We start from the raw sequence: 12,579 nt of genomic DNA, 5'->3' as shown, positions 1-12,579 counted from the left end.
AAAGCCTATTATCTACTGGCACAATCTCCTCCAAAAAAGATATGATCTCTTCCTCTCTGGAAATCCCACAATAATTAATTTCTCCTTCTTATGGGACTACTGTGGCATGTCTTCAATTATGGTTATTTGTGTACTTTAATTACTCCCACTGTTCAACCATAAGCACTTTGAGGACAGGAACATGGACTTACTCATTTCCCTATCCCTCACAACACCCAGCACAGTGCCTTAAACATAGTGGGCTTTTAGATACTTCTTGAATTGAGTTCTCACAGCCTTCTGCTTTTAGCGACTGTGTGAACAGAACACTATATTGATTCTTCCCCCCACCAACCTATATTCAATTCCTATCCCTTATCATTACACCAAGGATACAACTTGGTTATCATTCTAAATTATTAATTTAAAAGGCATTCACCAGTACAGATCAGTATGCAAAAACTGTCACCTCTTGCAAAATTACTCATCATTTGAAAGGAACTATTAAAATCGCTGCCTCCAAGGGCTGGCGCTGTGGTGTAGCCAGTGAGGCTGCCGCCTGCAGTGCAGGCATCCCATATGGGCGCTAGTTGGAGTCCTGGCTGCTCCACTTCCGATCCAGCTCTCTGCTGTGGCCTTGGAAAGCAGTGTAAGATGGCCCAAGTCCTTGGGCTCCTGCATTCCTGTGGGAGAACAGGAAGAGGCTCCTGGCTTCTGGCTTCAGATTGGCCCAGCTCCAGCCATTGCAGCCATTTGGGGAGTAAACCAGCAGATGGAAGACCAATCTCTCTGCCTCTGCCTCTCTGTAACTCTGCCTTTCAAACAAATAAATTAAAAAAAAAAATGGCTGCTTCCCACTCAGTCTTCAATTCATTTTATAAACATATTAAGTAGTTGGATACTTAAAATAAACAAAAATGCGACATCAAACTTGAGGTCAGGGTTGTTATGCCTTACTTATCTTCGAATTCAAAGCGGTACTCAGTAGATGTCTAGGTTTAATCTACTTGTATGAAACGTTTCGGGAGCCTGGCCCCAGCTCAGAGTGTGTTAGAAGAAGGGTGGGACATGAACTCAGGCTTCCTGATTCCTAGTCCAATATTTCTGGTTTGAAGATATTCTCATTCAGGCGCACACAGTGCTACAGCTGCGAGCCTGAAAGCTGCGGAAGACCCACCGCCATCTCTCCCTCGTACCGCTAATGAGAATCAGCAGCTGTGCTCCCACAAGGGGACTCTGTATATGCATGCTTGTGGCGCCCAAGCCAAAAGGGCAGATTTTAGATTCCTGAGTGTCTAAGAAGGCCCCTTAAACACCCTCAATAAAAACACCTCCGCCCAAGAATGCAAGATAGGAGCTCACATCTTTCCTCGGCATTTTGTTGTTGTTTCCAGGTTTTTTAAAATTTCATTTAAGTTATACAAGTTTCATATTTCCTTGGCATTTTTAAAAGAGCACTATTCATTTGTTCAGTGCCAGAATGATGGTGGCAAGTTCTGGGAAGGAGGGGTCAGAAAGAACGATGGGACTTTCCCAGTTCATTTTTCCCTCTGAGATGTGGCAAGGGTCACATTCTACACAGAGCTACTGCAACAGGTTCCAGTTCTGGTGCCTGGATTCCAGTTGCATCATTGCTTTAACACGGTCAGCCTTCTCTGCTGTAACCATCTGAATCTCCAAAAGAAACACAAGCAACAGACCAACAGTCCTGTCCTCCGTTAAACAGAGGAATATTTACTTAACAGATTATAGTTGCATATGATATTTCTAGCTCTCCTAGCCCCCTCCCCTGGAGCTTTAGACCACAGTACAATCACCTTCAATTAACAAAGGAGACCAAGCAACGCATATGGTTCACAGCCAGTATGGCATTTTTACTTTCTGGAAGCTACCTATAAAGGGTAAGAGCCATCTCTGGGCTCTGGGTCGCAAGGGAGAAAAATCCTAAGGGAGTCAGTTAAGGAATAAGAGAACAAGGATGAATCCCCCCCCCCCCCCCCCCCGACACACACACACACTAACAGAATCAATCAGACCCTATTACGGTCAAGGAGACTTGCAATTGAGTTTTATACAAACTACAATAAAGACCAGAACAGGGGAAGTGGCAAGAGGTACAAAGTCCCTGGGGAGGGAGCTACCTACTAACCACTTCACTCCCATTTCAGGTGAGGGACATCTAGAAGCCCTGAGTGAAAAAACTCCACCCATACCCGTGGAAATGGGTGCTGCACCGGGCCACGGTCGGCTTATTCGCGCTTCGGCTAAGCCGGCCCTACCCGCCAAGAACGACACCAGGTTAACCAAAGACAGACTTGTGCAACATACAGAGATGGTGGGAACTGGAGGCGCCGGAGTAGGCAGCGACTGATGTTGACTTCGACTGTCACAGGAAGACTTAGGAAACCCCAGGCCAAGGCTGCCTCCAAAGCGTTCCCCCTCCCATCACGCAGAATACCGCAGCTCTCCCGCACCTCACCTGCGTGGAATACAGGTGACTGGCAAGGGGACTTTCCCCAAGCTGCATGCCACAGTCTAGCAATAACCACCCAGGAAGGGCACGCAGTGCGTAAGGGCTGGTGAGGTGCTCGCTCACCCATCGGCTCGCTGAGTCCGGAATCAAAGGACCAGCATCCGGCTCCGTCTCCCCCTCTAGTCTGCGTGACCTCAGGCCAGTCACTCCTCAAAAGCTTACTGTCTTCGTTCCCTTAACTGGAAATTCTCGGCTTATGGGGCGATCGGGGTTGAATTCCATGGCCTCTGTCTGAGGTTTAAAGCTTCTTGGCCAGCTAGCACATGGCAGCACTGAACAAACGACCCGTTGCATAGCCGGGGAAACTGAGGCACCGCGCACGGCGCCCCAAGGTCACTCCGGTTCTGTGGCTGCAGGGGCCAGGCCAAAGCTCAGACCTCCAGAATTCCAGTCCTGGGCTCGTTCTCCGCCGAGCTCAGGAGAGAGGCGCGGAGGGTCCTTGGCCAGGACAGGAAAGGACGGTGCCCATGATAGGGTTGTAAGAGAGGGGGTAGAGGAGGCCTTACCTTCCCAGGTCGGGTCCCGCCACCGAAGCCTCCTTCTCAGAACCTTAACCCGTCACCCCTCACGACTCCTCACAAGCCCCCTCCACTTCTGCCCGGCTCGACGTGTCCACCGCTGCCACAGAGGCCGCGGATTCCCGCCCCTGCCCCGCCCCCCGGCCTCTCTGACCAATCCCGGCGCGAGACTTCCGAACTCCGCCCTCCGTGCGGGCTGGAGAGGCCTTACGTCACGAGACGCTCGTGCTCACTGGAACCTTTCATTTGCCTTTGCCCCACCTTCCCCAGAGTCTAGTCTCCTCTCGGCCAAGTAACCGTGCGAGAGTTCGCCCTGCCGGAAAGCAGCACGCCCCCGCGGCATTTTGCGACATCAGTGGTGACAGGACTTAGGAGTATTCGGCTTGCTCTCCGAGATAGCTGGGAGAAAGCCGACGCGATGTTCGGTGCCGGGGACGAGGACGATACTGACTTCCTGTCGCCCACCGGCGGGTGAGTGGCTGAGAAGCATGCACCAGAGGACATGGCTGAGAGAGACCGGCGGATGGTTGGAGGGGCTTGAGCTCGGGCCTCTTGCCCACTTCCGGGTCCAGAGGTTTGCCACATTACGGTCCTCTGCACGTCTCTGAATCTGGGCAGAGATTACAGCTGTGCTGAGTCTGTCGATCTGGGTTCTGGACTGGACAACTCCCTCGACACAATCATGACCCTGGGGTTCGCCTTTTGCTTTCTGGGTCATAGTTGTTCCAGTGAACTGAGGGTGTTGATGAGCCTGCCTGCCTCGCAGGAGTCAGCTGGGGACAACATGAGACGTTCCATTCCCCGTGGACAAGGCAGTGCCACTTTGGACCTAGGCTCTGGGTGATTCAGAGCCAGCATTTTTCAAAGCCTAGCTTGGATGTCATTTTTTGGTGTGTGTGTGTGTGTGCTTTCCTTTCTCCGCAGAAGGCAGGATGACTTGCTCTCTCTTCCTTATTCCCACGGCGGGGCGTGTTTGTATCTAGCTTTGCACACCGAACCTACCAGATTCTGAGCCCTGACAGGACAGAAACCTGCATGTGGAGTTCGTCCCTGTCGAGCGCTCAGCGTGGTACCTGGCGTAGTGAGTGCTTAGGCAGTGCTTGTTGAACGAATTCTGGTGGTGGATTTGCGCTTAGTAAACCCTGAAGTTTAAAGCGAATGGGAGGAGACTGTGGTTGTTATCCCCTGTCTGCAAACATTATATACACCCATGGGGTAGAAACCTTCAAAGGATAGGGCGTTAATCTCTTTAAATAGTCAGTGTAGCTCTTTTCCTTGTGTTAGCAGTGGGCACCTTGCTTTGTGGGCGACCAAGCTCTAATCCTTGCAGGGACTTTGTCTGAACACCTGCTCAAGAAGTTTTGTGCGTGTTGAATGTCCTGAAGAACGGTGAATGAATGCCCCAGCATGCATCCCTCATTCTCCTGAATGCTAAAAGGTTCCAATGACGATTAAGTCACCGGGCCTGCCCTCATTTTGCAGACCTATTGGAGAGTTCAATCCATGAGTGACCATAAAATGGCTCTATTTTGGCCTTAAGTGATATCTTTTGGGCAAACATTGGGTGTTAGTGGTTCAGACACTGCTTGGGATGAGCTTATCCCGGATCAGAGGGCCTGGTTTGATTCCAGCTTCCTGCTTGTGTGCGCCTGGGGAGGCTGCCCGTGAGGCTCAAGTCAAGGAGCTGGGTCCCTGCCACCCACGTGGGCGACCTGGATCGGGTTGCTGAGGCTGTTGTGGGCATTTAGAGGAGTGAACCAGTAGATGAAAGTGCAGGCTCTCACTCTCTCCCTATCTCCCTCCCTCCCTTCCTTCCTTTCAAATAAATAAAATGAATGTAAAAATGTTCACGAGATCTTTTGACACTCACTGACTAACTCTGTATTATGTATCTTTAAGTTTTGTCACCCTCAACATTCCCTGCCACCCTGTCCCCCTGCTGTCTGCAGCCACCTGGTTCCACTTTCAATTCTTTCAGTTGCTCATTTTAGAGTTAAGCAGTGCTTGTTTCTTTCTTCCTGTTATACCCAAATCATTTGCAGCTTCCCTGCATGCATTGGGTCTTTTGAAAACTTTTTGAATGTGAAATGCACTTAAAATCTGCATTCTTTGCTTTGTGAAAAGGAACACTAGGGCTTCCAACTCTCATCCATCGGAACTCCACTGCTTAATGAAAATTACAGGGTAGATGACAGTCAGGTGCTCTTTTGCAGATCCCCGGATCGAGATAAGTTCTTTTTTATTTTTCTCATTTTCTTGGAAAGGCAGAGAGAAAGACTTTCCATCCACTAGTTTACTCCCCAAATGTCCACAGCAGCAGAGGCTGGGCCAGGCTGCAGCTAGGATCCCAGGATTCAATCCAGATCTCCCACATGGATAGCCAGGGACCCAAGCACTTAAGCCAGGAATTTGCTGGAAGTGGAGGAGCAAAGCTGCAGGCACTCCATATGGGATTTGGACACCCCTAGCGGCATCTTAACCTTTGTGCCAAATGCCCGCCCCTCCAAGATAAGTTCTTGGTGGCTCATCTCTTTTGCTTTCTTGAGCAGGCTTACCAAGGACCTAACACTTTTTAACCCTAGACATGTGACTGGGCTCCTAGGCATAGATAAAGGCTAACTTGATAAATAAAAGACTTAGCATGGACAGTGATGCAGACAATTATTTATTGTTCTCAGCAATAACCAGGAAAGTGGAATCAAAGTTAAGATTGAGAATATAGCACGTTTTCTGAGCTGGTGATTTAGCTATTCCTCCCATGGCTTCTCTGAGGAAGTAGAACACATGACAGTGAACACTGCAGCTGCTTCTCTGTTCCTCTTTTCTAATTTACTATAAATCCACTTCCTGAATGTTCTTGTCTCTTGACTTAAATGTATGACTGTATTCTGCTTAGGATATTCAAGCCTAATTGAAGGGAGGGTAGCAGTGCCTGGGATGGCTGTCCAGATGACTGCTAGAATCTGCCTTCCAAGATTCCAGTTAGTGTAGAAGTAGTTACTAGGGGGGCATATTTTTTCTCTGCTTGGTTGTTTGTGAGCTTAGCCCTTTCTCTACTACTGTGCCTTTTTAGAAAAAAATTACTTATGTGAAATTCAGAGAGAGACAGAGAGATGTCTTCCATCTGCTGATTCACTCTCCAAATGCCCGCAACACCAAGGGCTGGGCCAGGTTGAAGGCAGGAGGCCTGGAAGTCATTCTGGGTCTTCTGTATGGGTAGCAGAGACCCAGGCACTTGAGCAGTCACCGTCACTGCCTCCCAAGGTGCACATTGGCAGGAAGCTGGATCAGAAATAAAAGCAGGACTCCAGTATGGCATGCAGACATTTCAAGTGGGCATTTTAACTACTGTGCCAAATGCCTGCTCCCATTGTAACTTTGAAATGAAGAAATATGTAAATGCCTGCTAAGTGCATGGTACTTGGCTTTTAGTGAGTGGTTTGGAAGCAGAATCGAGGGGACTCAATCAGCTCACCCATATATAGGATGCTTGTGTTTCAAAGTTATAGCTTAACCTGCTTTGTCACAACACCAGCCCCTAAACTGAGTTTAGTAACAAAGGGATTATTGGTGACCTTAGCAAGACGAGTTTTAGTGGAATGGTGAGGCTTAAAATTCCTTGTAGGAGATGAGAAAAGAATGTCGCCACTTGTTAGATGAAATGATAGGAAGGGGGAATAACCCATTCAGATGATTAGAAGCCATGTTTTTCTAAAAGCAAAAATTTACAGTTTGAAGAAACCACAGGAAGCATCTGGACTAATAACCTCAGTTTATAGGCGGAGGAGCTGAAGTCCAGAAGGAAGAAGCACTTTGGCCAATGTCCTATGGCTGAGCAAAGTCAGCTTATTATATTCAGACTAGAAATACAGTTTTGATTTAAAGGGCTTTAGCTGCTACTTCCTGTATTGAATCTTTTTTTAAAAAAAGATTTATTTATTTGAAAGGCAGAGTTACAGAGAGACAGAGGCAGAGAAAGAGAGAAGTCTTCCATCTACTGGTTCACTCTCCAAATGGCCGCAGTGGCTGGAGCTGAGCCAATCCAAAGCTAGGAGCCTGGAACTTTATTTGGGTCTCCCACTCAGGTACAGGGGCCCAAGGACTTTGGCTGTCTTACACTGCTTTCCCAGGCCACCATAGCAGAGAGCTGGATTGGAAGTGGAGCAGCCGGGACGCGAACCAGTACCCATATGGGATGCCAGCACTGCAGGCAGCAGCTTTAACCTCTAAGCCATAGTGCCAGCCCCTTGAATCTTGACATATAGTCAAGGAGCTGTTTGTTCAAGGTTAGAGGTGAGCAGGGTTTTTTTTTTTTTTCTTTGTTTGTTTTTAAGATTTATTCATTTTTATGTGAAAAGCAGAGAAAGAAAGGGTTGGTAGTAGAGATCTTCCATGTATTGGTTCACTCATTAAATGTCCACAAGAGTCGGGCTGGGCCAGGCAGAAGCCAGGAGCCAGGAACTCCATCTAGATCTCCTATGTGGGTGGCAGGGACCTAAGCACTTGGACCATCTTCTGCTGCCTGCCTTCCCAGACACATTAGCAGGGAGCTGGCTTGGAAACAAAGCAGCCAGAACTCAAAACAACACTCATATGGGATGCTGGCATTGTAGGCAGTGGCTTAACCCACTGAGCTACAACACTGGTGCCAGGTGAGCAGCTTTTATGATTCCAGACTTGGAGTATTTTAAATGAAATTTCATTTTCATTTTTGAACAGGACCAGATTGGCTTCTCTTTTTGGACTGGACCAGGCAGCTGCTGGCCATGGCAATGAATTCTTCCAGTACACAGCTCCAAAACAGCCTAAGAAAGGCCATGGAACAGCAACAGCAGGTACGTTAAGAGATGTAAGTATTGCGACTTAACAGTTTAGTTTGGTAGTTAGACTTAACAGTTTAGTCTGCCAAAACTATGTGCCAGGTCATCCAACCTTGGCCAGTCTGGCTAAGCTCACCACCAGTGGTAGGTACCTCTCTAAGCTCTGGGATCCTGAATTCCAGCAGCAAGATAGTGTGGGGAATGATGGAGAATATTGCAAGCAAGCTCTTCTGCCCACTGTGGATGACTGTCCAAGGCACTCTTTAGTTGGCCCTGTCCAATGTTTTGATAAGAAGGGAGAACTAGAGGGCAGTATGCTGGCATAGCTGGTAAAGCCGCTGCCTGTGATGCCGGCATCCCATGTGGGTACCAGTTTAAGTCCTGGCTGCTCCACTTCCAATCCAACTCCCTGCTAATATACCTCGGAAAGCAGCAGGGGCTGGCCCAAGTGCTTAGACATCTGCACCCATTTGGGAGACCGAGAAGAAGCTCCGGCCTTTTAGGGAGTGAACCAGTGCATGGAAGATCTCTCTCTTTCTCTCTTTGTCTCTTCCCCTTTTTCTCTGTACCTCTACCTCTCAAATAAATAAATACTTTTTTTTTTTTTTTACAAAAAAAGAAAAGGGTAGGGGTGGCTGTGGCATAGCAGGTTAAGCCACTACCTGCAGTGTCAGCATCCTATATGGGCAGCCGGTTTGAGAAACAGCTGCTTTGTTTCCAATCCAGCTATGGCCTTGGAAAGCAGTGGAAGATGGCCCAAGTCCTTGGGCCCCTGCACCTGCATGGGAGACCCAGAAGAAACTCCTGGCTTCTGGCTCCGGATCTGCCCAGCTCCGGCTGTTGTGACCATTTGGGGGAGTGAACCAACAGATGGAAGATCTCTCTCTCTCTCTCTGCCTCTGCCTCTCTGTGACTCTGCCTTCCAAATAAATAAATAAATCTTAAAAAAAAAAAGCAAAGAAAAAAGGAAGGGAAAACTACTTTTTGCTTCTTATACCTGTATGGGTTAACTATATACCATGTGAATTTTTCCCAACTAGACCATGACACGTATTGCTGTAAGCCTGAAACTTTATTGTGGTAGACACATGATAAATTCACTGAATGAACATTTGTTAAATGAAAGGAGAAAGAAGAGCAACTAGTATTTCCAAAATACCTGCTGCTCCTTGTCTGGTCTCAGGTGCTTTAAAAGGGTTGTCTTGCTTTGTCCTCACAACAATTCTTTAAACCCATGAAACCACCACCATTTTACAGGCCCTGAGAATTTTAGGAGCTTAATCAAGGTGGTATAGAAGTAACAGAGTCGGAATTGGAACCCTAATCTGACTCCATATCTTTTATTGCCTCTATATTTTGCTTGTTGTATACGATTAAAGAACTGATAATAAAAACCCTGTGCAAAATCATGTGGCGAGAGACATGGAATTCATATTTGTGGAATGAACATGAAAGTATTTAGTGCCTTGCACATGCTAGTCACTGTGTTGGCACTGAAGGTTTATCAATATGTTTAGAGTTGAATAATTGCAACAAGTACTCTGTGTGTGTGTGTGTGTGTGTGTATCCCACATAAGAGGAAAAACAAACCATTTTCCCATTTTCCCCTTACTCTTTATTCCCTTACCACATGCTTCTGTGACCCTAGATGTGTGTAAGGTTTTTCCAACCCACCAATCAGTTCTCCAGCACATAGAACAGGATATCCTGTAATTCAGTGAATTCAGTTCTGATGCTGTCTACCTAGATACAGTGTCAGGTCTCACGGACTGAGGTCCCAGTTCCATAAGATTTGCCCTACTTCAGAAGCAAGTCTGTACTACCTTGGCTTCTGAACTACTAGCTACAAACTGGGGTCTCATAATTCCTTCTTTGCTAGGATAACTCACAGAACTCAGGGAAATATTCTCTTATGTTTGCTTCTTTTTTATAAAGATAACAGATGCACAGCCAGATGAAGAGATACATGGGGCAGGGTCTTGGGGAAGAGTGGCATGGAACTTCCATGCTGTCTCTGGGTATACCATCCTGCCAGCACCGCCACGTGTTCGGCAATGCAGGAGCTGGTCAGGTTTCATTGTCCAGGAGTTTTTATAGAGCTTGATGTCCAGCGCCTTGCTCCCTTTCCTGGAGGTTCGTGGTTGAGTGCAAAGTCCCAACCCCTTACTCCTGTATTGGCTTGGCCTTCCTAGTGACTGCCTGCATCCTGAGGCTTTTCAGCAACCCTACCCTAAGTCACCTCAATAGGGCAGTCAGAAGACAAAATAACAAATTTGGTTTTAAGTCCTTAATTAGCTTTTATTTGCAGGAATTGGGCAGCACCTCCTTCTTAAAATAGAATGTTCCAAGGAGTTAACAGAGAGCTGGGGCTGACTGTATAGACAAAGAAGTGCTAAAGAAAGCCAAAACAAGAAAAAGCTTCAAAATTACTTTTTTTGTAAAAGAACGGACTACCTTATCATGTTGACAAAAACTGGCTCGTTTGGGGTCACAAGTCATTTTTATTTTCTTTATGCTTTTCTGTATTTTCTAAGTTTTCTACAATGCACTTGTACTCAAACTAGAAAAAAAATACAAAAAAGGTTTCAAAAGAGTGCTTTTGAAAATAAATTCTTAGTTTTTATGTTGGTGTTAATATTATCTACTACTCTTGCATCACATTAAGGTAGAGAGTGCAAATATATGCATCTTATGTACTATTTTAAAACATTATTGTTACTCTGTGTCAGTTTATGAAGTCATCCTAATTTGTGCCTGTCATCCTAAACTTTGTACCCTAGAAGTAAGGGAAAGGACAACAACTTTATTTTTATTTATTATAGCTTTTAAAGTATTAGAAGAAATTAGGTGGATTATGACCTTGTTTTCTCGATAATGCTTTTTTTTTTATTTTTTTTTATTTTATTTTTTTTTATTTTTTTGACAGGCAGAGTGGACAGTTAGAGAGAGAGAGAGACAGAGAGAAAGGTCTTCCTTTGCCGTTGGTTCACCCTCCAATGGCCGCCGCGGCCGGCGCGCTGCGGCCGGCGCACCGCGCTGATCCGATGGCAGGAGCCAGGAGCCAGGTGCTTTTCCTGGTCTCCCATGGGGTGCAGGGCCCAAGCACCTGGGCCATCCTCCACTGCACTCCCTGGCCACAGCAGAGAGCTGGCCTGGAAGAGGGGCAACCGGGACAGAATCCGGCGCCCCAACCGGGACTAGAACCCGGTGTGCCGGCGCCGCTAGGCGGAGGATTAGCCTAGTGAGCCGCGGCGCCGGCCCTCGATAATGCTTTTTGTCCAGCCCAAAGTCTTTGGTTTGAGGTGTATGGTTTGGGAGTTGGAGTCATGAGTTTTAGTTCCAGGCTTGCTACTATTAGTGTATAAGGTACTTGAGTGCTTGGAGCCTGTTTCCTCAACCCCACACTAGATCATAGGGGTTCAATTTTATAGATCAGGTAGGGAGAATTGTCATGAAAACATTGCAACACTAACTATAAGGTGCGTGAAGAGGAATTTTGAAGCTACTTTAATTGTTAAAAATCAGTTTCAAGCAAGCAACTAATGACAACTTTGTTTTCTTCTTCATCTTCAGGAAATCAGGCAACACCAAAAGCAGCCCCATCCACCACCGGCACTTCCACACTCTTGGTTGCAACAGCAGTCCATGCCTACCGATAGTAAGTGGATGACAGAGAATGCTTTCTGAAGTTTTATGGAGGGCAGCGAGGTTAAACTCATACATTTCCTCAAAAAGCCTCTGTTCATTGCAGAGAGGTTACTTACCTCTTCCATAGACAAAGATATTTAAAGAGTAAAGAACTATAAGTTTCAACTATAAACTGCTCACCCGTGTTCCTTTCTGGAGACAGAATGACTGGATGAATCACTTCTGTGTGCCACAAAGGAAAGCTGACTCTGCATAGTGTAGGGGAATATTAATGCCTGTTATTTTTCTTGCTTCCATAGCACTAATGGTCAATATGTAAAGCAGGGCAAATTTGGTGCTGCAGTCCTGGGAAACCACACAGCCAAAGAGGTGAGAATGCCCCCATAGCTTGTGCATGTTCAGGTGACCCAGATATTACCAAGGAGCTGGTTGGTTGCTTTGTTTTAAATCTGGGCCTGCCCCGTGCCTCTTGTGTTAGAAGATGATTGCTAGGATCCAACAATTATTAATCTTGTTTTATTTATAACCCCACCTTCTCCTCCTCCTTTCTTCACTCAGATTATTTTGAACAAGTCTCCAACATACAATTTTTATTATAAATATTAGTATGTATCTCTAATATAATTTTTTAAAGATTTATTTTATTTATTTTACAGAGTTACAGAGAGAGGTAGAGACAGAGAGAGAGGTCTTCCATCCGTTGGCTCACTCCCCAGACAGCCGCAATGGCCGGAGCTGGGCCAATCCAAAGCCAGGAGCCAGGAGCTTCTTCCGGGTCTCCCACACGGGTGCAGGTGCCCAAGGACTTGGGCCATCTTCTGCTGTTTTCCTAGGCTTCAGCAGAGAGCTAGATCAGAAATGGAGCAGCCAGGACTCGAACTGACGCCCATATGGGATGCCCGCACTGCAGGTGGCGGCTTTATCCACTATTCACATACCGGCCCCCAGACTTACTCTTTTTTTTTTTTTTTTTTAAAGATTTTATATATTTATTTGAGAGGTAGAGTTACAGACAGTGAGAGGGAGAAACAGAGAGAAAGGTCTTCCATCCGTTGGTTCATTCCCCAGTGGCCACAATGGT

The 12,579-nt window shown here is 46.6% G+C and overlaps 2 protein-coding genes across 7 annotated transcripts in view; one reads left to right on the top strand and one right to left on the bottom strand.

Annotated features, from left to right (window-relative positions):
- SLC31A1 (solute carrier family 31 member 1) overlaps positions 1 to 3,178 on the bottom strand; it is a 38,997-nt gene extending 35,819 nt beyond the window's left edge. Inside the window, exon 1 of the mRNA XM_070055763.1 lies at positions 3,019 to 3,178. The gene's annotated coding sequence lies outside the window, so the exon portion shown is untranslated. The remainder of the gene's footprint in view (positions 1 to 3,018) is intronic.
- A 148-nt stretch (positions 3,179 to 3,326) lies between these two features.
- The window catches only part of FKBP15 (FKBP prolyl isomerase family member 15), a 53,111-nt gene continuing 43,858 nt past the window's right edge, over positions 3,327 to 12,579 (top strand). For 2 of the 6 annotated variants that reach the window (XM_070055707.1, XM_070055704.1), the window contains exons 1-4: positions 3,407 to 3,604; positions 7,750 to 7,865; positions 11,424 to 11,508; positions 11,798 to 11,867. In XM_070055707.1, coding sequence (XP_069911808.1) covers positions 3,519 to 3,604; positions 7,750 to 7,865; positions 11,424 to 11,508; positions 11,798 to 11,867 — 357 coding nt within the window. In that variant the 5' untranslated portion in view covers positions 3,407 to 3,518. Of the gene's footprint in view, positions 3,605 to 7,749; positions 7,880 to 11,423; positions 11,509 to 11,797; positions 11,868 to 12,579 lie in introns of all 6 variants that reach the window. The other 4 variants (XM_070055719.1, XM_070055711.1, XM_070055731.1 and 1 more) reach the window with 4 other exon arrangements.

This window comes from Oryctolagus cuniculus, chromosome 1 (genome assembly GCF_964237555.1).
Source record: "Oryctolagus cuniculus chromosome 1, mOryCun1.1, whole genome shotgun sequence".
NCBI lineage: Eukaryota > Metazoa > Chordata > Mammalia > Lagomorpha > Leporidae > Oryctolagus > Oryctolagus cuniculus.
This window is presented reverse-complemented; position numbering and strand designations above follow the sequence as displayed.